This window comes from Python bivittatus, unplaced genomic scaffold (assembly GCF_059951505.1).
Source record: "Python bivittatus isolate LINGU-HERP-01145 unplaced genomic scaffold, Pbiv_v1 ctg000440_np1212, whole genome shotgun sequence".
Classification (NCBI taxonomy): domain Eukaryota; kingdom Metazoa; phylum Chordata; class Lepidosauria; order Squamata; family Pythonidae; genus Python; species Python bivittatus.
The window spans coordinates 1,858,263-1,882,640 of NW_028277063.1; the positions used below are offsets into that span (position 1 = coordinate 1,858,263).

The following is a 24,378-nucleotide window of genomic DNA, read 5'->3' on the forward strand; positions in this document are numbered from 1 at the left end:
CCACGAGCCTTTGCAGGAGAAGAGGACCGACCAGCCTCAATTCCATCAGTAGCCTCCTCCCATCGGCTGAATGGGCAGCCGGGGCCTTGGCAACTGGGCAGTGTGTTTTGTGAAATATGTGACGGTGCATCTTGATTTTTCCATTTTTTTTTTCATGGAGGATAAAGTATGCAGAACAGATTGACGGGGGTTGCTTTACTGAGTTTCTTTGGAGTTACATTTAATAATAACCTAGGTTGATTGACCCATTTTTATTTATTTCATTTTTATCCCTCGTTTCATTCAGAAGCTCAAGGCGCTATACATAATACCCTCCTCCTATTTTTCCAACAACTCCTCCATGAAATGGGGTTGGCTGGGGACAGGGGGGACTAGAAGTGGTTCTCCCTGGTGCAAATCCCACATTTTAACACCACCACCATGTGGGCTGTTTCTGGCATTCCCACAACACACTGACTTCAATCCAGGTAAATGTGTTGTGGGAACAGGTCTATTTGGTCTTTGCCTGGCCTACTTCATAGGGTTGTTGTGCAGCAAAGTAATAAGGGGGCCAAGGATGTTACTCTGAAGTCCTTATGGGCGGGATGGAATAAATGTAATTATTAGGGGATACATTTGCATTGCCCTTGTGTGCCTTCTCAAAAATAGTTGGAAGTTTGTTTAAATCTCAACTTAGCTGCCTTTTGACTTTTGTCTGAACTGATTATGTAGGCAGAATGAATCAGGTAAAATTACCAGGGCACAACCATCTTTAAGATTTAGGCAAGTTATCCTTACACTGTTCATTACAGAGATGTCAAATCACAAGTGCATGGAATATAATCCTGGTGTGGGGTCCTGGTGGTCTTACCCAGTGTTTCTCAACCATGGCTACCCTAAGATGTGTGGACTTCAACTCCCACAATTCTGGTGAATTCTGGGAGTTGAAGTCCATACATCTTAAAGCTGTTGAGGTTGAGGAACACTCCTCTAACCAGATATTTTTAGATGCACACAAACTATTCCTACAGAGCTAAAAGCAAGGAATCAAATTATTGACTGCCACCTTCCATTGTCTTTGTTTTGTCTTAGGAGATGAGACAGCAAAAGCAAGTCAGGATGGTTTCCAACTGGGTTTTATTATTAAAATGTGATGCACATTTGATTTCTTCCTAGCTCTGCTCCCCTCCCCTCATCTCCAAGCAGATTTTAAATCCTATTAAGTTAACTTGCTCCTCTTGGGGTCTTCTCTGGGAATCAACTCTGATCTGGAACCAAAGTTTTTGAATCCTCTGCAGTCCCAAGTGGTCTTTATCCCATAAAGTCAAATATACAGAGATCATAATTTCCATTACAGAATATAACAATGACAGCATCTATGGGGATGAGTTACTTTCATGAGATGCTCACCCCTGATTCTCTCACATCCTTCCTCTTTATTGGAGACAACATGATAATCTATTCATAGGCTGGACTTCCTTTTCCAAGAAGTGTTTCTTCCCTGTTCCCTACCTCTGGTGAAATCCTGAAGCCAAATCTGATCTTAAGCTCTCGTCTGCTTTCCACTCAGGGAAAGGACAAGAGGTTCCCTTGTAATGACAGGTAATCCTCAATTTAAGAACGAGTTCTGTTCCCAAGGTCTGTCCATAAGTTGAATTTGTATGTAACCTGGAACAGTATTATTGTATAATACTGTATAAGCAGTATTGTGCAATTAACTCAAACCACTGTGTATTTAACTCGAATCGTTTTGTATTTAACTCGAATTTTGCTACAATAGGCTCCGTTCTTAATTATGGGTCATCCTTAAACCGGGCATTCTTAACCCGGGGACTCCTTGTAATGGTAAATCTGAGCTTTTTGATATGTGATCAGAAAGGTCAGCACTTCTGAGCACGCGCAGAATGCATTTCCTTCGCCCCTGAGAAATGAAATTATCACACATTTGGGATTGGGATCCAGGATTTCCAAGTTAGTTTTAAGGCAAAGCACTTCTTTTTAAGAAACTGAGTATGGAAACAAAGCAGCCAAGTAGGAATCAGATTTGAGAGCACCAAAAGATAAAGGAAAAAGTATTCCAAACCTTTTCCTAGGCAATACCATATTTCCCTGCTGCTTCGCCCCCCTTCTCTTTATAAGGATAAAGTGCACAGTTTTGTAACTAGCCTAGGAGTCAGCATATCACCCAAAGCAGAATCAAGATCCAAGCTAAGAAGGTGCTTTCGCTTCGGCCAGCACGCCCACTGAGGCACAGGCCCTCCTCCCCTCCGTGCCCATGTCTTGGGGCTGGAGGGGAGAAGGTGGCAGAACCCTGGCAGAACATCAGGTCGTGGGGGGTGGAGCGAGGGTAGGCTGAATCGGCCTCCACGTTGCCGCCTTTAAAGCGCCAGTAGCGAATATCCTTGAAGAAGTACGTGTGGCCTGCAAAGGAAATGGGGGGGAAAAAAGCTGAGAATAACTGTGACATTTCCTTTGTGACACGCACAATTGAATTTGGAAGAATGTATCTGAAGTGGACAACTTAGTTGCCTGTGATTATTAAGCGGCTCAGTTGCTTTGCTGTAGAAACACCCAGGGATTTCACTGTGAATGTTGGGTCATGTTAAACTACCTTGGTTATTTTTGAGACCGTTTTTGCTTCTTTTAACTCTTTTAATAGGTACCTATTTTAGTAGAAAGAGAGGAAGACACTTTTTCGGCTCAGAGAATGATTTAAAGACAAATGGAGTGAATTGAAGGTCCTGGAATGATAAATAATCCTAGGGGAGTTTGAAGGCATACTTCAAAAGTACTCTATATTTCATGTTAGTTCACCTGTTACACAAATGTCTTAACTACAGCAGGTGAACAGAAAGGATATTTGAATATAGAACAATTCCTCATATAACTGGCATTTTTAAGGCAAGCGATGGAAAGAAAGAATAGCTATAGGACCCTGTCTTGAAATGGGAACTGCAGTTCCATTTCTGAGCATCTTTTGCTGTTGAATAAGCTTGTTTTATCCTTAAAACAATTTCCTCAAGAAAACACTACAATTTCCCAGATGCAGAATTTTCTTCACTTGACTTGCTAAAAGGGCCTCAGCTTGGGGGTTGGCCCCCCCCTTGTGATTTTCTAGTTTATCATCCCTCTCTTCTTCTGTTGATAACTAGGTCTTTATTTAAATGTGGCCTGTTTCTTTTCTGTGAATTTATTTTCAGAGGTGAGCTGCGGCATCTTACAGTTATTCTTGGCAATGCTGGGAGGATTGTTGAGTCAGAGACTCACTACTTCGTACCAAATTCTGCACTCTGTAGTGCAGTGCATTGATATGTGGGAAGTGGACAGCAGATTTCTGCAACTGCGTGTCACTAATAATTAGTGGAAAAAACAGAAGTCTGGAACTGGAATGGCTTTAGGACAATGTTTCTCACCCTCAGCAACTTTAAGATGTGTGGACTTCAACTCCCAGAATTCTCCAGCCAGCATGGCTGGCTGGGGAATTCTGGGAGTTGAAGTCCACACATCTTAAAGTTGCTGAGGGTGAGAAATGCTGCTTTAGGTAGAACATACCATCATTCCAATGAGTAACGTCATCCAACTCAGAGGGGACTCCTTTCCAGAGGGTGACAGGTTTCGGATATCCTGGTTCCACATGACCCAGCTGATCATCATAACGCCAGTACAAGTCCTTTTCTAAGAGATACGTCTTACCATTGTGAGGCCAAACAAACACAGCACCAATTACAGTGCCAGGAGGGAGTCCCAGATCTGATGTGGGACGGGGATAACCTCGATTGACTCGAGTATCAGTAAAAACCCAGTAGTAGGGCCCTGCAAGGAGGAGGAAGCAAGAAAGAAATGACATGGAAGAGATGCGTATTACATTCCATAAAGGAATTCTAGAGAGAACACATACATTTTACCCACCTCTCCCATCTTTCACATTCAAACAGATGCTCCAAAATATCTATGTTGTCTAATTCATAGGCGTGGCATGGTGAATTAATGTATTATGGCTTCACCTGCTCAACTTCTTGCTCCCTTTCTCCTTCTGAGTTTGCCCAGAAGCTCTGCTGCAGCTTTTATAGCCAGAAAGCTATGCCAAAGCCTGTTCATAAGGAAACTGGATTTTTGTAACATCTCATGATACCCTCAGCATTCATTTTAATGTCTGTACTATGCCGTTCAATTTATATCAAAGAAGCTGCTTCTTCAGGCTTCATATCCAGATGGTGGATGTATGTGCAGCACACACCTAGCTGCTCCCAAGTGCATATGCATGACACGTATGTGGCACACTCTCCTGGAGCCATCACCTCCCCATTGCTGTACGTGAATGATTTATACACTCCTGGACTCTTACTGTTGCAATTGAAGGACCTCAACCTTTAAGATTTTCCTCTAAAACCCCAGATCTTAAGCTGATCTTTTCTATCTTAGCCTCATTTTGCATTAGTATAGACCAGTGTTTCTCAACCTTGGCAACCTGAAGATGTGTGGACTTCAATTCCCAGAATCTTCAATTCTGGGAGTTGAAGTCCACACTTCTTCAAGTTGCCAAGGTTGAGAAACAGTATAGATTCTCCTTCCAAATAAATTAGTTCTACCTCCCATTGCCACCCTGCCGCACTCACCAATGAAGAACACTATTTGGCTGTCGTTTGCACGTTCATACACAGCATCAATTGCCTTAAAATCCGGGGGGAGTCCATTCCAGAAGCGGAGGGTCTGTGCTGGCTCCAGAGAAACCAGATTCTGGGATGGCTGCATTCTCCAAAAATGTCTCGCTGCAAAAGATTATGTAGCCACATTCACTGAAACCAAAGTTGATTGGGGGGGGGGGGGGGGCAACTGCCAATTTCTTTTCGAATCTCCTAATATCCCTAAATAATAAAAAATTAAGAGCATACTGCCAGAAATCAGCAATGGCTCATTAGAGTTGCCATGTTGCCAGGATGCCAATGGAGAGAATGTGTGTAAGTAGCACAAGTAAATGATGTAATGGTCTGCTGCAGTTTGAAACACCAAAAGCCCCCAAATCTGGTCACCATGTTTTTTTGGTTTTACTTCAGTAAGAAATTGGATGCCCTGAAGCTGTGGTCATGCCCAGAGTCTTCATTCATTTCAGCACGTGGGCCAGATACAATCTACAATGCCAGCTGTAACAGGAATTTTCTCAGCATTGAATCTGAGTTCTTATGCATGGAAGGCAACTAGAGAATGGCTGTGACGTCAGCTGTGTCACATATTCAGATGGGCCATCAAACATGATTTATGTACCTCACTAGCTGGTTCACACATTAATCCCAAATCAAACAAACTGCATTAGGGCTCCACTCAAAGTATGAACCTTGTTCACTGCTTAGTGTAGAGGAAAGAGGGAATGGCCTTGAGGGACAGGAGGAAGAGCTGCTACCAAGGCAACAGTCAGATAAAAAGGGGCTAAGACTGGGCCAAGGAAGTAGTGTGTGTAAATGTCTCAGAGAAGCCTCTCCCTACGGAGGTAAAGGGTGGGGGGGGAAGGGCATTCAGAGTTGCGAAATTCTGTTACTGTAGCTTTACAATAAAAGTAGTACTGACCTACATGGCATGGGTTCCCTAGTCTGGTCTACCTTGAAGGGCTGACAGTCACTATTTCTCAGCCCCACCCACCGCACAGGGTAGGTGTTACAAAAAACTGGAGCAGCAGCACTAGTCGGGTCATCATGATCTTTGAGAGAAGAGGAGCCCCTTCAATTCTGGCTGACCCACTGGCCATTTCCATGGTGATTCCAAAGCAAGAAAGAAGCATTCGGAGATCCAGATGCATATTTTCGTGTCCTGGTCAGGTTCAGCTGTCAAAGAGATTCATTCGCTCGTCTTCCTGCTTCCCCAACCCAACGTACGAAAGCATCAGCTTTCCCAAAGCGTGCATTTGACCTGAACAGGCATCGGCTGGAGCAAAGTCCCCATCAGAGACAAAGATTAAGTCTGCCTCCTCTTTTTTCAGAGGCAAAGGAATGCAAGTTTGGTTTAATCTATCAGCATGTTCACATTAAGCACAGAAGTGAAGCATATCTGTGCTTGACTTACCTTTAAAGAAAAACACTTCGCCACGAATATTAGCAATAGCATCAAACCCGGCCATACAACGATCAGGTGCTGGCAAGTGAGGCCTGAAAAGAAGAGACAATTAATATGAGGACCGATTAATTCATCTGGGTTAGGTTGAGACCTCCAGCACAAGGTACGGCTAATGATTTTATAACCCATTTGCTAAACTAGGCTTTCCCCATTAACTCTGGATGTTTCTAAACTGATCCCCATAAGCATCATGACAAAGCTATTCTGTTCCCCTCATTAATGGATTTCTTTATGGTAGGAGGAAAAAAAATAGGGGAAATAGTGGGAAGATGCGGGGCAGTTACAAATGGAAGTCAACTGTGCTGCCTCCCATCCTAAATTCCATGAATGAGGCCTGGTGGTTCACAATAAAAGCCTTGTCTAGAATTGCCCTGTGCATCACTTCCTCCTCCTCCTCCTCCTCCTCTGCTTCCCATAATAGATGTGCATATAAGTGTTACTCTCCCTGGACTTTGCATGACAGCATTATAGTTACCCCTCCTATTCTTGATTTTTTTTTTTTTGGTCTTGCCCCTCTCTCCACACAAATCCCAATTTGGAAGAATTCAACAATCTGCTCCCAGCTGCACCAACATACATGGACAAGAGCCAAGGGCCACGTATGACCTCCAGGCTGCTGAGCTATGATGGAAGGTGACTCTTAGGGTTTGTGAAAGTAGCAAATAGTATGTCTGCGTGTAGGTGAATGAAGACTTAAATTTCTAAAAATGACTAGCACAACAATCTTATCTTTTGGCAGCTGATTCAAGTTTCCTCCATCACCAGCTGCCAAATGTCAGAGTCTTAACTCTGTTGTCTAGGGGGCTGCTCATCTGTTGGCTATGGTTTGAGAATAAAAGGTCGATCCTTCATTTTCTATCAGTCAAAAGGAAACACTGCTGTTGATTAAGGTTTTTTTCTTTCCCTGGGTGCCTGGCCATTCCCAGTTGGTTCTTCCAGGCTGCTATTTCAGTTGGCATTAGCACAGCCCTTTGAAGCTGAATCTAGATTGCAACCAGACGATCGCTAACTTATTGCACTTCTGCAGCCTTGATCAATATTGAATCGTGCTCTGGTTTGGCTCAGTGCCTGGTATTATATGGAAAAGGCTCTCGTTGCATCAAGCTTACAAGAGCCAGTGAGGGAAGGGAGAATTAGCGGGATCATCAACCAAACAGGAAAGAGACTCACTTGTCTCTGGGCCTGTCCGGCGGTAGGTCTGGTATTGGGGGCGCTGTGGGGACCGGCAGTGCTGGAATGTCTTCATCTGGATATGAACTGTGAGGCCGCCTACCTGCAATGCAGGAGAGAAATAATGAGGATGCTGCAGATCAAATGGACAAATAGCCAGTATGAGATATTTTCTGACATGAGAAAAAGAGAATGAATGTGTAGATGAGTGTTTCTTGACCTTGGCAAGATGCGTGGACTTCACCTCCCAGAATTCCCCAGCCAACCTGCATCTTAAAGTTGCCAAGGTTGGGAAACACCGGCGTAGATCAAAAGAGGAGAAAAAAATAAGAGCAACTTCCCCAAATTCACCCCTAATAGCTTGCTAGGTACAACATCCATGATCCCCAGTTATTGTAGTCATTGCTGGTTGCAGATCATGTGGGCTACGTGATTAGGTATGGTTAGAAAAGCATGAGAGGAAAGCAACAGAGAAATGGCTGTTGCTACAAGTAAAATAACATGTTATAAAAATTAAGTTTACAAGGAAAACAGAAAACACATAGGTACCCATTCCTAACCATGATAACACCACAATGATGAAATGGGTCATTCCCACTGAACAGAGACGGCTGCAGACTAGCTGATGAACCTCCATTGATGGTCCACAGGCCATGGTTTGAGAATCCCTGCCTGGAGGGAATCGTCATATTAGCTTGGTTTGTGATCATTGTGGGTGTTTTTCTTGACATGACTGGGATTATGTGGTTCAACTTTCAATTGCCCTTGGCTGCCATTGTGTTATTGTGTCATTGCTGTTTATTGTTATTATTCATTATTTTTGTTCTGGTTTTAATCCTCTGACTGCCACCCAGAGTTGCAATTATGAGATGGGCAGCTATATAAATCAATATAACAAATTGTAGGTAAATCTTTAAAGAGAATCTTTTTAATAGCTAAAGTTTAGCCTAAATTTATGTGTATGTTGCAGCTATTTGGGGAACAGCAGAGATATTTGTTTGGAATCAGTTGAAGCCAAGTTTCTAAGATGTAGTTTTTTTTTCAGTTCCAACATATGCTGGTAATATTCTTTTATGGCTTAGAACTGACACCTGAATTCAAATTCAGGAACAGACTTTTTTCCTGAACTTTTGGATCAGATTTTTTGATCCAATGCTAATGGTTTGATCTCCTGCTTAATTAATGACCCTTTAATCAGCCAATGTAAATTGATTTTCTGTATTTCTCTCTTCAGCTATGAGTTGATATGAGTTTGGACATGATTATCAGCATCCAGTAAACATTGCTGAAAAGTGAAATATAACTATAATAATTCCTATTTAGCAAACAAAAGAGCTATCTTCTCTTTCTGTAATGAGATAGGTACAAGTTACCTGAGTTAAATCACCATTTACAAGTACAGAAGTTTCTTATCAACTAGATTGCGTGCATTAACTACAGTAGAGAATGATTTACACCCTTATACAAAAACTTTCAGGGAAAGCGTCTAGTTTTTATGTAGTATTTTTACTCCAAGGAGTAAATATATTTACTCCAAAAAGTAAATATAGCAAGGTATCTAACAATGGCTGTGCACTATAGACTAAAGATGATGTGATTTAGCTTTTAATTTTCCCCTTCAGCTTTTTAATGAAGGGTCGAATATTTTGTTGTTGTTTAGTCGTTAAGTCGTGTCCGACTCTTCGTGACCCCATGAACCATATTGCGCCAGGCCTTCCTGTCCTTCACTGCCTCCCTGAGTTTGCTCAGTTTCATGCTCATTGCTTCAGTGATGCTATCTAACCATCTTATCCTCTGCCGTCCTCTTCTTCTTTTGCCTTCAATCTTTCCCAGCATCAGGGTCTTCTCCAAAGAGATCTCTCTTCGCATTAGGTGACCAAAGTATCTGAGCTTGAGCTTCATTATCGATCCTTCCAATGAGCAATCAGGATTGATTTCCTTTAAGATTGACTGGTTTGACCTCCTAGCAGTCCAGGGGACTCTCAAGAGTCTTCTCCAGCACCACAGTTCAAAGGCATCAATTCTTCGGCGCTCAGCCTTCTTTATGGTCCAGCTCTCACAGCCATACATTACTACTGGAAAAACCATAGCTTTGACTATGCGGATCTTTGTCGGCAAGGTGACGTCTCTGCTTTTTAATATGCTATCTAGGCTTGCCATAGCTTTCCTCCCAAGGAGCAAGCGTCTTTTAATTTCATGGCTGCAGTCTCCGTCTGCGGTGATCTTGGAGCCCAAATAAATGAAGTCTGTTACTGCTTCCATTTCTACCCCTTCTATTTGCCAGGAATTGATGGGTCCAGATGCCATGATCTTAGTTTTTTTAATGTTGAGTTTCAAGCCAGCTTTTGCACTCTCCTCTTTCACCCTCATCAAGAGGCTCTTTAGTTCTTCTTCACTTTCTGCCATTAGGGTGGTATCGTCCGCATATCTGAGGTTGTTGATGATTCTCCCTGCAATCTTAATTCCGGCTTGTGATTCTTCCAGCCTGGCATTTCTCATGATGTACTCTGCATATAGGTTAAATAAGCAGGGTGACAGTATACAGCCTTGTCGTACACCTTTCCCTATTTTGAACCAATTGGTTGTTCCATGACCGGTTCTAACTGTTGCTTCTTGTCCCGCATACAGATTTCTCAGGAGACAGGTAAGGTGGTCTGGTACCCCCATCTCTTTAAGAATTTGCCACAGTTTGTTGTGATCGACACAATCAAAGGCTTTTGCATAGTCAATGAAGCAGAAGTAGATATTTTTCTGGAACTCTCATGCTTTCTCCATGATCCAGCGAATGTTGGCGATTTGATCTCTAGTTCCTCTGCCTCTTCAAAACCCAGCTTGTACATCCGGTAGTTCTCGGTTCATGTATTGCTGAAGCCTAGCTTGTAGGACGAATATTTTGATTGTATCCTTATTCTCTCAGAGTTGATATCTGTAATTCTACATTATTTTTCTAGCCTTGTTCTAGTTATATATTTATTCTACAGATTGTACTCATTTTGGGTAGAAGTCAAAATATTATATACAGCCCTTTTAAAAAGTATTATTAATACTTGATGAAGAAAGAAGGGAAGAAACCTATGTGTCAGGAAGGAGAAGAAATGTCAGTCAAGGTGGAAAGAAAGAGGATGGCATGAAAGAATTGCTTTCTTGGTAAGAGCAAAGCCTCTCACCATAGATTTGCTGAATTCCCATGACGTCATCTAGGGAAAGTTGGTACAGGTGGGGCAAACCAACAGGGCCTTGGTAATATGGCATCATGATGGACTCCTTAACAGAAGAGTGAGCCAGTCCCAACGCATGGCCAAACTCATGCACTGCTACAGCAAAGAGATCTGTGCCATGACCTGAAATCAGGAGAAAAAGAACATTTTACTCAAGGTTTGAGTTTCTTTGGACAATTTTTTACAAGATACTGAAGTCTCATAGTGTGGTGTGTATAATTCTGAAGATACCTGGTGATTCATTCTGTGGGTCATAAATCCATGTCTCTTCATTATCAAAATGGGTATCGCCAGAAATGGGATATTCACCCGGGAAGAAGGCATGGGCCAGGGTGCCTCCAGGCCCATCAAAAGGGTATGTGTCATCATGATAAGAGGCTGCAAAATCCACTAAGATGTCTGCTTGTTCAGAAGGCATTTCTTTGAAGGTCAAGGCTGAAGAATTGCTCCAGGCTTGAAAAGCATAGAAGATAAGATTTCGGACATGATCACCAGACAGTTGTGAGGAACGAGGGAACGAACGGATGCTAGAGTGGGGGAAAAAGAACATAAGTAAAGAATAGTGTAAGGCCAGATGAGTCTTGCTGGATTAGATTATACCAAAGTCATATGTAGTTCAGTATCTTGTTTTGCAAGATGATCAACAAAAAACTTACTGGAAGCCCACAAACAGGATGTGTAGGCAATATCCTTTTACACTTTTGCTATCCAGCTTGTGGTATTCAAAGTCATGATAAGAGTCATAATAAGGAACAGAAGAGCAATTACTGACAGGGTTGTGGCAAAGTGAATAAAAGTACAGGAACAATAAAGACCCAAGAAAGAGATGGAACAGAGGCAGTAAGTTATAGTAGACCTTCTCCAACCTGGTGCAACCACCTGTGGACAGACTAACTCACTCAGTTGGTCAATTAATAAGTTATGCAATGAGAAGTAGATAGTAGACAGAAGGAGAAAGTAGACAGAAGGAGAAGATGAGCAGGGAAGAAATTAATAATACAGCCATACACTGAAAATATATTTCTCCAATTTAGAGGATGTGCTGAATTATAATTCCTGTGATAGCTGGATGTCATGGTCTGAGATATTGGAATATAAACCACAGGAGGACACAAACCTCAGTAAATAAGATACAGCTTAACTCTGCACTCCCAGGCCTACTCTTTCAATGGAGATGCGATCATCAGACTTACTGCCACGTCAAGTCTGTCTTTTTCCAGACGTTGTCACTGAGAGCGTAACGTCTCTTCCTACGCATCAACTCAGAGGTGCCAATGAAATCAGGGAGCGAGCAACGAGGCCTGTTCATCATTTCCAAAGTCTTTTGATCTGCAAAAGAGACAGGAACATGGAACCAAAGCTTTATTTTCCACGTTTTATTTTTAATTCAAGTCCCCTTTCTCTGCTCTGACCCGGAAACAGGAATTATAGCTACTGGATGTGAGAATATTTTAATGACATCTCTTGGACTCTAGTAACGGTATCTCTAATCCTAAACCAGTGCAGGTAGGTGGTGGTAGTTCAAGGTCATGCCACAAATGTTGGTTTTAGTGGATGGTATCACAACCCACCTCAAGTTTGGAGTTATTGGAGAACATCCCAAACCATGAATAGGGACATCATTCAGAAAACAAGCACAAGTGTAAGAGAAGCCGGGGAACATGGATCAGGAGAGGAACGCCTTGGAGGCTCCACTTATCCCAATTCACTGGCAGCACAATCATGCAGATTTTCTGGAGGAGGAGGGTGGTTTCTGTAGCATGATATGACTCCATCATAACGCACCTAGGGTTACCAGATATCTGAACAGGCAAAGGAGGACACGGACAATTGAAAAGGAGGACAAATGAAGGGGGAAAGAGGACATGCTGTTTCATTTTCTTGGCATCTGCAACAAAAACTACAGTGAAAAACTGCAAAAAAAAAAAAAATTAAAAAGTGCTTAGGCCTACATGAATATGAAATTACTTTTTCCAGCCTCAGAACGACTGGTTTTTCACTCGCAGTATTTTTCCAACAAATCTTTACTTTCAAGAACATGCGCTAGTGATCATATAGAATCAACAATGACGCTTTTCAAATTTCACCCTAAAAATGTATGACACGTCATGTGATCTACAGATTACCGCGGTCACAGATTTGAAGGGCAGGATTGAAGCCAATTGCTGGAATCATGAAATAAATGAAATGTAAGCTGTTGAGTCTGTTGACAGACAAGGGAAAGAAAGGAGCAGACAATTTGCAAGGTCACAACACATGAACATTTGAATGACTACGGCTGTGAAAACAGCCCAAAATTTAAAAAAAACCCCGATACTCAAAAAGCCAGCCAATGCCTGTTAGATGGAGGACATGAGGACAAAAAAGCAACATGTCCTCCTTTTTGGGGACATCTGCTAACCCTACATTCACCCCGGCTTCCTTCGGTGAACAGAGACACCTACCCAGTTTCCCGGTCACAGGCAGCCCTGCAAACCTTTGCATCGTTCTGACAGCCACGGAGAATTCTTCCTGGGTCTGAAGACGCGCTGCTCTGGGGTCTGGCTGGGGAAGGTAGCCGTAGCGGATCAACCATTCCTGTGAGGACACAGTTAGCACCGCGAATCAGTCAGCAGACAGGCCGCGATGGCAGGATTGTGCCTTTCTCGGGCAGAGCCCCTCTCCTTTTGTTAGAAAGAGTTTTCCCTCCCTTGCCACGGAGACACAGCTACGGGGAATGTTTGCTTGCTTGAACCCACAATGGGGCAGCTCTACAAAGAACAAGGCGATGTGATTGGTTCATGCATTACACCAAGCCACGATTTGCTTCCTAGTGGCTTATTGAATAAAACACAATCACCCAGGTTCACCCAATAGGCTAAGTGATAACGAAACAAACCATACCGGCTAGGTTCGTACAACGCTGCAAGCCGTGACACAGTTTGTTTTGGGGGGCTTTACATGGGGTGTGAACCCTGCCCCTGTGGTCTGAAAATCCTGCTTATGGATTAGTATGTTGTGTGAACCCAGTCAATTGTAAGACCTAATTATTCAGATCATGATTTAGCATGTTATGTGTACATAGCTATTATATCCTCCCACCATACAGGTAGTCCTCGTTTAGTGAACACAATTGGAAGTGGCAAATCAGTCGTTAAGTGAAGTGGCTGCTAAGTGAAACTGTGACTGTGCTTACGATCTTACTTTAGCTTTCCTTCACTTTACAGACCTGCAAAGGTCGTAAATGCAAGGATTGGTTGCAAAGTTACTTTTTCATCACCGTCGTAACTGTGAACAGTTGCTGCATGGGGAACCTAGGTTCTGTGTTAGATAGGTAATTTCATTATATTGAGCTCCTTCAAGGAAGAATGGTATAAAAATAATTACCACACTATAGTATGTTACTATATTATTACTACTATATTACTATGTTACTACAGGTAGTCCCCGGGTTAAGAATGCCCTGTTTAAGGATGACCCATAGTTAAGAACAGAGCCTATTGTAGCAAAATTCGAGTAACTACACAATGGTTCGAGTTCATTACACAATGCTACTTATACAGTATTATACAATATTGTTCTGGCTTACATACAAATTCGACTTAAGGACGGACCTTGGGAGCAGAACTCATTTTTAAACTGGGGACTGACTACCTGTAGTATTCTTACTACTATACTAGTAGTAATAATTACTAGTCTATTACTTGCTAGCTAGCTGGGTAACAAATAACAGGTCACTCTTCTCCAGCTGGGCGGGGTCTTGATGCCCTGGGGCTGCAATTCCCAGAGTTCCCGGCTCATGTCCTGGCTAGGCATTCTGGGAGTTGCAGTCCCAACCTATGTGAAGCATGCTCAGTTGAGGCAAGCTACTCTAGGGTAACTCAAGAGGAGCGAGGAAATCCCCCAAAGAGCGCCCTGCTCTCCACTTCTGCTACTTCTTTCCATTTGCACTCGGATTCCCTTTTGCGACCGTGTAGGGCAGCAATTTTGCTCCCCAGTTGCGTGCCATGAGAGGATTCATCATCGCTTCTCCTTCCATTTCTCTAGATTAGAGCAATGGTTCCTTCTTCCTTACGGGGAAAGGAGAACTAGGATGCAGAACCACCCAGGGGAAGCTTCAAAACGGCCAGCCTTTTTTGCTCTGCTGGCTCCTGCTGCTGCCTTCAGCTGTCCAAAGAAACCCAAAACAAGCTGTTCCCTGAAGCCTCTTTGCAGGATTAGGGAACACAAAGGGAGCAGGAACATGGAAACCTCCCATAAGTATTCTGTAAGACAGTGTTTCTCAACCTCAGCCACTTTAAGATGTGTGAACTTCAACTCCCAGAATTCCCCATGCTGGCTGGGGAATTCTGGGAGTTGAAGTCCATGCATCTTAAAGTGGCCGAGTTTGAAAAACACTGCTTTAGATACAGGCAGTGATCCCAGATATACCTAAAAAGGACAACTAGCTGGTGGTCGGAAAGAATATCTGCCTGCAACTCCCTCTCGGGCCAGCAGACAGCACTCTAGGAAGTGCGGGGCGGGGGGGCTCTGAACATCTTTTGAGCTGGAGGGCTTGTCAGAGTGAGTTTAATACATTCCCAATTCACCACAGCCCTCTGGCATGCTGAAAACCTCCTTTGTTTGACTCCATGGAGGCTTCTGCGGAATCCGAGAGCCGCCCCCTGGTTTCTCGAGACCCCGGTGACCTCCCTACAACCACCCCTTTGCATCAGTTTCCAGGATGGGTCAATTTTCCCCTTATATATCTTATCTAATGATGTCTACATTCAGGCACACAACCCCTGCTGTTTCCAGCTGGTTGGGTCAGCTATCATTTTTTAAAAGAAAAGTCAAGCTGCTGGTTGAAATAGCTTTCCACCGGAAGGAAATACAAAAATGCAGCTGCAAGAATCAGGAGAGGTAGTCCAAGCCAGGATCCACTGGATTCCCTCCAAAGATATTAATTTTTAGAGAGGAGTCCTCCCTCCCAAAAAAGAGAGGGAAGCATAGAAAATCAGGCACAGGACAGAGAGGCTGAGATTTTAGGAGTGGTAGGTGAGAGAGGGTTTCTATTAGTTTCCATCACGGTTGCAAAAAACTAACTTGAAAGTGTATTATTAATCTTTCATAGAAGGCACTTTTAAAAACACACTTGCAGTATCTATTGCTCTTGTCCTCAAAATAGCCTTGAAAGCTCGGCTGGCCTTTTTTCTGTTCCGCAAAGAGGAGGCCGTGGCAGAACAGAAGCACTCTCTTAAAGTATATAAAACAGGATTACAAGCAAGTATTTACCCGCTCTATAATGTCTCCTCCCAACTTGTATTCAGGGGTTGACAGTGCCTGAACTATTCCAAGCTGCACCTTTCAGGAAGTTGTTTTTTCAAAAGCGAATTCTGCAAATTCCTAAGTATTATTTGAGGAAATAAAAACTTTCCTGACTAGAAATTTGCTTGGTTGCCCCAAAGGAGGACTCTTTATCCCTGGTCTACCCACACGATTCCATTCCTGGTAAATTAGGTACACAACAAAATTGATAGCACTTCTACAGAGAATTGCTTGTCAAGCAAGTGAGCCAAATTATACATTAAGAGAAATGGCAATTAACTCAGCCTGAAGCTAGTTCAGTTTGGATGAAGAGAAGGGAGTTCCAGTCTATCGATTCTGTGGATCAGTGGGTATATTTCCACAAGGTGTTCAAGCGCTCTTCTCTAGAGCAGTGTTTCTCAACCTCGGCAACTTTAAGATGTGTGGACTTCAACTCCCAGAATTCCCCAGCCAGCATGGCTGGCTGGGGAATTCTGGGAGTTGAAGTCCACACATCTTAAAGTTGCCGAGGTTGAGAAACATTGCTCTAGAGTGTCACTTTGCTAACCCATCCCAAGTTTTCCAAGAAGAAATCCAGGGGGAACCTTGCAGTCAGCTAATATCATCCTTCTACAGCCGTGACAGCCTGAATAGTTCATAGGATAGAAAAGCTTCCAATTTTCAACATATGCACTAGCTTACTTTAGTTCTCCAAAACAACTGAGGATGAAATATTAAAAGATACTAAAACAGCAATAAAACGTTGGATTTCTGAGCTGCAGTCCAATAAAGGTGTTAGAAAAAATGCTGAGCCAAAATGAAACAAAGCACGTGGTGGCTTAGCGTCTTGTACCTACCCAGTGTTTCCAAGCAATGGCAAATGCATTTAAGCATAATGCACGCTTTCTAACATTTCTGGACAACCCCTTTTATCTTTAGTAGTTGCTCAGCAAGCCACCATTTCGAGAACGACTGTTCCCCATGACCAAAATTAGCGGCGGGTTTTGCCCTGCTCAGAACTGTGAAAGGTCATCAGGATTTTAAAAAATGGCAATTTTCACCATGCAAAGGGTCTGTACAAATAATTTCACAGCTTCCCAAAGGAATCAGGTCTGAGAACCTAACAGCCATCTGCCTCCCAGTGGCCAAAGCCTGAAAGCCAGCACTCAAGCCCAAACTCAAGGATGGGCTTACAATGATCTGGGAGCTTACACAGCATTTTAAAAGCCATGGTTCATTTAATCATAAATTCTTGAATAAATCACAGCTGATTCATGCAAGATGCTAAGCCAGAATCAAACCAATCCTATTAAGGCTTCGTGTGAGCGGTGAACTGTCTGTAAGTCACCTTTGCAGATCTGGAAGAGAAACACTCTGCAAATGCTCTAGGGTGGGAGGCATTTCCAAACCCTGGCAATATTGAAAAACTGGATCCAAACAATGGTGGATCTCTTTGTAATCTTCTGGGCAACGAGAAGGAGGATCAAAAAGATCTGCAGGTCTGGTAACATATCACTGTACTAAGGGCCACCAATTTCCCATCATTTATCACTGAACTACAGGGGAGAGAAAGAGGAAGGAAACTGGTGTTAGGGATCAATGATTTTCTGGCTGCAGGCAGTTTGTAACTTGATACCCCAAGGAGATGAGTCAATTTTATCTTTCTTGGCGAGGAACACAGTGCTACAGAAGACATACACACACACTACAAATCTAGGAATCCCATTTATTATAACCCACCAGGTGAGTTCTATTTATCTTTCAAGCTTTGTCTTTCCCACCTCTCCTAAATGCATGCGCCAATTTCTTCCCCCAACATCATGATTTGCCCCATCCCGACAATAGCCCCCTAAAATCCAATATTCCCCCCCCCAATATAATTGTTCCCCTTCCTTCACATTGTCTTTTCTTTTCCTGGGGGAGGAATGGGGAGAGACTATTCCCAGCCACCCAACCATTTATCCTCTCTGCACCCTTCCCCATTTTTCCTGCTTTCTTGAGGACTGAGGTATCCTGGACTCACCAGCCCCTTGCCCATCTCACGGGCTTTAGACGGTGCTGCCTTGATCCGCGGGAAGTCCCAGAGCGATGCCAGGAAAAGCAGCAACAGAAGCATGTTGGCAGTGATGTCTCCGGGCACAGCAGAGGTCCTATTTAGTCTCTCGTCCCCCCCCCTTATCTCCCCTCCCCTCCTTCCTGTCTCACTTCTCTCTCCGCCCCTGCTGGTCAAATTAAGTTGGGGGGGAAGAAAGATGGGAAGTAGAACCCCTCGGATTTTCTAGTCGAGGAGAGAGAGATGAAGTGGAAAAAGCAAATGCTGATGGAGATACAGGACTCCAGAGTTCTTGTAAGGTGAGTAGAAGCTGGTTGGTATATTAACTGCCTGTTTATAGGACAGAATTCAGCAGATGAACCTTACGTGTGTGCAACCTGCTGAATTTCTGCCTGTCAGAAAGCTGGAAAGGTGGAGAGAGGGAGACTTCCTAAGGTCTAAAATCAGGAGGGTTGCACCTTTTCAGACTAACAAATACTATTAAAAGGCAGATGCATTTTCATAAAATTTGCTAATCTGACAAGGTGTTACCAGACTGCTCTGAATTTTTGGCTGCTGTAGATTCACACCGTTCTCCTACAGGACTTACTAAAGCCTAAAATCTCAGCTAGGCTTGTTAAGGAGTCCTTCTTGGTCATCGGTCTTAATACTGAGTCAAAAGAAACACGGGATGTGAAACAGAAGCCGGGCAGCAAGAATGCCTGTTCTTACTTCTGCAACCTTGGGGAGGGAGGGAGGAAGAAAGCTGTTAACCTTAAACCGATGGAGTCTGATCAGTCAGTCTACAATATCCTAATCTCCTCCCCCCTCACTGCCCCCCCCAATCCCTGTCTTAGCTCACACATTGCACTAAGCATCAAAAAGCTTTTGATAAGGTTCAAACTAAGTTTTTGGAGCGTGTTCTCAAAATATGTGGATTCCCGTCACCTTTTAGAGCAGGGTTTCTCAACCTTGGCAACATTAAGACATGTGGACTTCAATTTCCACACATTTTATTGGGCTTCTCAAATAATGTTTTACACAGGATGGATATCAGATTTTTGTGTGTGTTGGTATAAGAAAGTTAAGATCTGCCTGACTCAGATGATTTGGATTGCTTCCTTTTTGGTTTCAAATCATTATCTATGCTAGAACAGCCCTTAGTTGAAATGTGATCCTGAATCAGACTATAAAAATATGGAATTTCACTTTTTTATGGAGAATTCTGCCTCTGCCTCTATCACGACTGGAGTTTTTCAAAGGAAATTATGTAAGTAGAAAGCAATCAGCGCTCCGGGTATTAAAGAGTAGATTCAAGAAATGTGCTCCCTACCAATTATTGAAAGTGAGAAGATGGAGCAAAATGTTTCCTAATGGTCTAGATTTAATAATACATTAAAGACTTCGGCTAGTTCTATATTAATATTATATGGATCTCTTACCCCCCCTCCCTTTTCTGAGTTTCAGTTCATTTTAATCACTATTATGTACGTATTTTACTTTCCTCTGATTGCACTATCTGTGTTGTATTGTTTTTGCCTTTCTTTGTAAAATTTCACTATAATAAAAATCACTTTTAAAAATGCTAAGCCTTAATATTTGGGATTTGGCTTCAGGTGTTATGTCCAACCAACCATAGATTTTTTTTATTTTTTTTTACTTTGCGGCCCATTTGACTTTGCTTCCCTTTTGCACGGGGGAGGAGGGTGGGGGGATGCATCAACACAGCTCCTGTTTGCCCACATTCCCTTGGACCTCCCTGTTTAATTTCCGGCTTCACACCTGGCTACCTCCTGATGAAGGGAGAGGAGAAGGGTGAGAGACGAAGGCCAGATCCCACAGGATGGAAGCTGGATGGGGTGAAGGCGTCAGGAGATGAAGACTGGAGGGTTAACCTGCAGGAAAGGCAGATTCATTCCTATCCCATTTTTTTAATGATTCATCCCCCCCCCATTTTTTTTAAAAGCCTTTCAGTCACAGAATGATTTAATGCTAAGCCATAGCCTAACCATAGCTTATTGAAGAAACCCCATGCTAAACCATTAGCTGCCATAATTGGATTCCCCAAACAGAACCATTGCAGTTGTAGAATCACAAAGCTGACTACCACATCCTGTGAAAAGGAAGCCACCCTCCCTTTGGGTACTGAATTCTCCCCTTGAACTGTTCTTTCTGGAAGGAATTGATTCCTAACCTTCACATGGAATTGGTCTTCCTATAACTTAAGACCTTTGTGTCTCACTCTGGGAGATAAAGAAAATCAGAATCAAGCAAACCATATGGCCATGTGTGTGATGTGCCTGTGGTGTATATTTACAACTTCCTTCTACAAAGGGAGATAGAGTTGAGTCAGTATCTGGGGAAAAAAGATCTTAAAAAAAAAAAATTCCCACCATCAGAGAGGATTATACGTTAGTGGGACAGGGTGTCTTATGGAAGCAATCCTTCCCAAAATCAACTGCCTTGCAGAGAGAAAGAGATCCCTATATAAATGGGTATCGGGCATCTCTCAGATTTTCACTTGCACATTAACTATTTGATAACACAGAAGAGGATTGCAGCGATAGAAAATAATTGCAATGCAAATGCTAAGCCTTTGCTTTGGCTTTTCCTGGAACACATTTTCGGTTGTGGTCAGTGTGGGATTGAATATGCATTGAAAGACCTCTGCATAGATCCAAGATAAATTAGCTTTTCATAAGTCACTGCTCTATCCTTTTCTGGCAGCGCTATGGATGAGGTATTCAACTGCTTAGTTCTTGCACCTGTGTGAAAGATTGGAAATTAGACATAAAACAAAAAGGGACTTAGGCTAAAAGCAGCAAAAATGGGGAGGGGGGGTTGGCTGGGTCAGTAGTAAAAGGAAGGGATAAGCCTGCTGTTTGGAAAAGATGGTGGGATAGTAACAGAGGACAGGGAGATAGTAGCAACTCCTACTTTGCTCCTATCCTTCTCCCAAAGAGAAGGTGGGTTCAGATCGATCTAAGCCAGTGTTTCTCAACCTTGGCAATTTAAAGGTGTGTGGACTTCAACTCCCAAAGGCTGGCTGGCTGGCTGGCTGGGGAATTCTGGGAGTTGAAGTCCACACACCTTCAAGTTGCCAAGATTGAGAAACACTCATCAAAGCAAATAGCTGGTGCAATGAAGAGTAGCAACCTAAGCTAAGTAAAGAGATAGTAGGAATTATCTGGCTACTTAGGATCTCCAGGACCAGAGCATTGCACTGAAGAGTCTTGCAGACACCATCTTGCAGCTGCATTCTGTGATCTTTGAAAAATCATGGACAGATGTAGTTTGAGAACAAAAAAAAGGCCAAAAAACAAAACCCCAACCTCAAGAAAAATATAGCAATTATAGAACAGTCAACTTGATGTCCATGTCAGGCCAATCTTTGGAACCAATTATTAAGCGGTTGATTTGCGGGCATGTATCAAGTTCATATCACGCCAATTCAATCTGATCTTATTTTTTGACAAAATGTTGCCCACAGGAATGTGGTAGAAATAGTGTACTGTACTTTGATTTCAGCAAAGCATTTGACAAAGTCTCCCGTGGGATTGTAGTAAAAATAATGGGAAAATGGGGGAGCTGGATTTTGCTACCATTTGCTGGTTGAACAATCATACCCAATGAATATATGTCAGTGGCTTCGTGTCAGACTAGAAGAAAATGCGGTGTGGTGCACCACATGCTCCAGACTAAGCTTTGTGGTATTCACATATTTATAAATGACCTGAGTGAGGGATTAGAAAATAGATTCTCTCATTTGTGGGCAACAGAAAAGATAGGTAAGGTTTGCATAGAATCCCCTTAAACAATGTATTAGGATTCCAGAGGATCTCGACAAGGTGGAACAATAGGCAGAAGCCAACAAGGTACATTAAATGTCAAATACAAAGTCCTGGATCCTGGATTGCAGCAAATATAAAAAATATCTGGATGTCTTGCTGGATTATACACTGAACATGAGCCAATGGTATGATGTAACTGCAAAGAAAGCAAATGCAATCCTAGGCTGCATCAACAGCCTCACTGGGCCAAGTTCAAGAGTAGTTTTGGTTCCTCTCTATTCTGTGTTTGTCAGACCACACCTGGAATACTGCATCCAGTTCTGGCACCACATTTGGGAAAGACGTCGTCAACCTGGAACGTGTAAAGAGGAGAGCAGTCAAGATGATAATGGCCTGGAAAGAAAAGAAGGAATAGTTGGAGGCATTGGGTCTGTTTTGCCCTGAGAGAAGACTGGTGGGAGACATGATAACTGTCTTCATGTAGGAAATGGGGCAGAACTGTTCAGAGTTCTTCCAAATGAGAGGACAAGTAATAACAGGTTCAAATTAGGAAAAAAAAAAGTATTTGATTGGACATCAGGAAAGGTTTTTTAATACGGTAGCAGGAGCTGTTCAGACTGCTTTGGGAGGTGGTAGAATCTATGCTGAGGGTGTTGATGATGGATGGCCATTTGTCACAGAGGCTGTAGGAGGAGATTCCTCCACTGGGGCATCTTCTCTATTACCTTATTTAAGACATTATTCTTCCCCTCCGGTTCCTAGAACACTAGGTGAAACCCCACTCCAGAAGTCTATTGATAGTACAGCTCCAGTGACTGAGACCTTCTCCCAGTTGCCTTGATCCTCTGAGTTATGTATCTTCTGAGTTATCCTCTGAGTCCTCCTCCTCCACAGGGGCCCCTCTTTTCTTTGTAGTGGCCTCTTCCTTCCCCTGATCTTTTTGGAGACATCCTTCTGCCATATCCAGAAACACCTTGCTTTCCCTGATAAGTCATCGGGTGGTCTGACATGCTTCTTCTTCTGCCTTCAAGGCAACGTTGACTTCTGAGCAACTGCCTGGACTAGTCCCTGCAAGTTTTCTTGGCAAGATTTCAGAAATGGTTTGCCCTTGCCTCCTCCTTCCTAGGGCTGAGAGAGAGGGACTGGCCCAAAGTCACCCAGTTGGCTTCGTGCCTACGGCGGGACTAGAACTCACGGCCTCCTGGCACCTTAACCCCTACACCAAACTGATTGTTGACACACTTCTAGCCACTCCATTTTCTCCTCCAGTAACCCATGAAGTTTGCACTTGGTCCATATGTAGCTGCTCCTCAGGCAGGAACACAAATATGGTACATACCTTGCAGGTCAACACAGCTTGTCCCTATCTATTAATTTCTCAAAGTTTGTGCAATCCAAATAGCTCCTCCCTTCATACCGTCCCTTGTCTAAATTCTCCTGGAACAAAAGGAAAGGAAAAAAAGGTTTCTATTGGTCTCTCCCTGGTTCACAGGTCTGCCTAAACTTTGTCTCAAATTTTGGCCCAGGTGTGCTAACCTCAGCAACTGGTCCTTCCTATGTATAGATCAGGCCCAATCAGCTGCCACCAATCAGATGTTTTACTTGCTGAATTTGCAGAGGATTGATTGATTGATTGATTGATTGATTGATGTGCCATCAAGTCATTTTCGACTCCTAGCGACCACATAGATAGATCTTCTCCATGATGATCTCTCCCTAACCTGATCTTTCAAGTCTCCCAATGGTGCACGCATCGCCACTGTCACTGAATCCATCCCTCTTGCTGCTGGTCCTCTTCTTCTCTTTCCTTCCACCTTTCCCAGCATTAGAGCCTTCTCTGGAGAGCTGGGTCTTCATATAACATGTCCAAAGTAGGACAGTTTAAGCTTGCTTATTTGAACCATAACTACCTCATAGCTAGTTTCACACTCAAATGTGGTTTGCTGGTTTGTGGCATTGTAGGAGCTGAACATTGCCAAGGTATGCTGATCCTTCCCTTCCCCTTTTGCTTGGTTCGCACAGGATGTTAAGTCAACTACCTTCTGGCCATTCCGGCTTATTAAGATGCAATAGCTGCATTATGTTGTTGGATTGACAATGGTGTCTTGCTATGGCTACGATGTAATTCATAGTCACAAAGCCTTGTGGCAACTTAGCGACATTCCCGCTTCCACTTAATCATGGCATGGGCATGTCTCAGCAACCTTTTTTTCGGCTGTTGATGCTGTTCACATCTTCTCTCAACCAAGATCAGAGGCAGCAAAAAGCCATTGTTTCAGTGCAGTAGTAAATTCCACTTTCAAAGTTGCAGGTTCTCCCTTAAGCAGCCAACCAGCTGCAGCGGATTCGCCACCGCTAGAGACCGACAGTCTTCACCAACCATTCTCTTGGCGTTGCAGTCAGGTGACCCCAAGGAGGTGGGATCAGCCTGGCACCTATTGGCCACCTTAGGCTGATGTGGGCACAGCCCCTCCCCTCAGGCCCCGTCCTCTGGGCCATTCTGGGTGGGGCAGAGGGAGAGTCGGGTTTTCTTAAGCCAAGCTCTCTCCTTGGATCCTCCTGAACTCTAAGCTGATCCTGGGCTTGGAGCAGGGCTGTCAAAAAAGTCAAGATGGCAGCTGCAACTCTGTGATGAAAGTAAAGCCCCACCCCTTTCATTACTGTGTGATGAAAGCCTTACCCAACATAGGTAAAAAAGGGGTGGAGCTGTCCTCACAGGGTTGCAACTGCCATCTTGACTTTTCTGACCTCCCCCCAAGGGTTCTCTCTTGGCTGCTTCTGTCACCAGTATTTGAACACTGTTTAGTGCAAGTCCATT

At 43.3% G+C, this 24,378-nt stretch overlaps 1 protein-coding gene across 1 annotated transcript; it reads right to left on the minus strand.

Annotated features, from left to right (window-relative positions):
- Positions 1-1,109: 1,109 nt before the first annotated feature.
- MMP25 (matrix metallopeptidase 25) lies at positions 1,110-17,884 on the minus strand. Its single transcript, XM_007432227.4, has 10 exons — positions 17,761-17,884; positions 12,917-13,049; positions 11,666-11,801; positions 10,704-10,999; positions 10,422-10,595; positions 7,255-7,357; positions 6,034-6,116; positions 4,596-4,748; positions 3,532-3,792; positions 1,110-2,400 (listed from the first exon to the last, which is right to left on the minus strand). The coding sequence occupies exons 1-10, from the start codon at positions 17,851-17,853 to the stop codon at positions 2,153-2,155; spliced, it is 1,680 nt and encodes a 559-aa protein (XP_007432289.3). The 5' UTR covers positions 17,854-17,884; the 3' UTR covers positions 1,110-2,152.
- Between the last annotated feature and the right edge of the window lie 6,494 nt (positions 17,885-24,378).

Bases quoted from the DNA above. Each gene is read 5' to 3' on its own strand.
- MMP25 (XM_007432227.4), bottom strand. From the start codon at position 17,853: ATGCTTCTGTTGCTGCTTTTCCTGGCATCGCTCTGGGACTTCCCGCGG. The intron at 11,802-12,916 runs GTAGGTGTCTCT...TCTCTTTTGCAG, and splicing joins GCCTGTGACCGGGAAACTGG to ATCAAAAGACTTTGGAAATG. The intron at 3,793-4,595 runs GTGAGTGCGGCA...TCCTCCTTGCAG, and splicing joins CCAAATAGTGTTCTTCATTG to GGCCCTACTACTGGGTTTTT.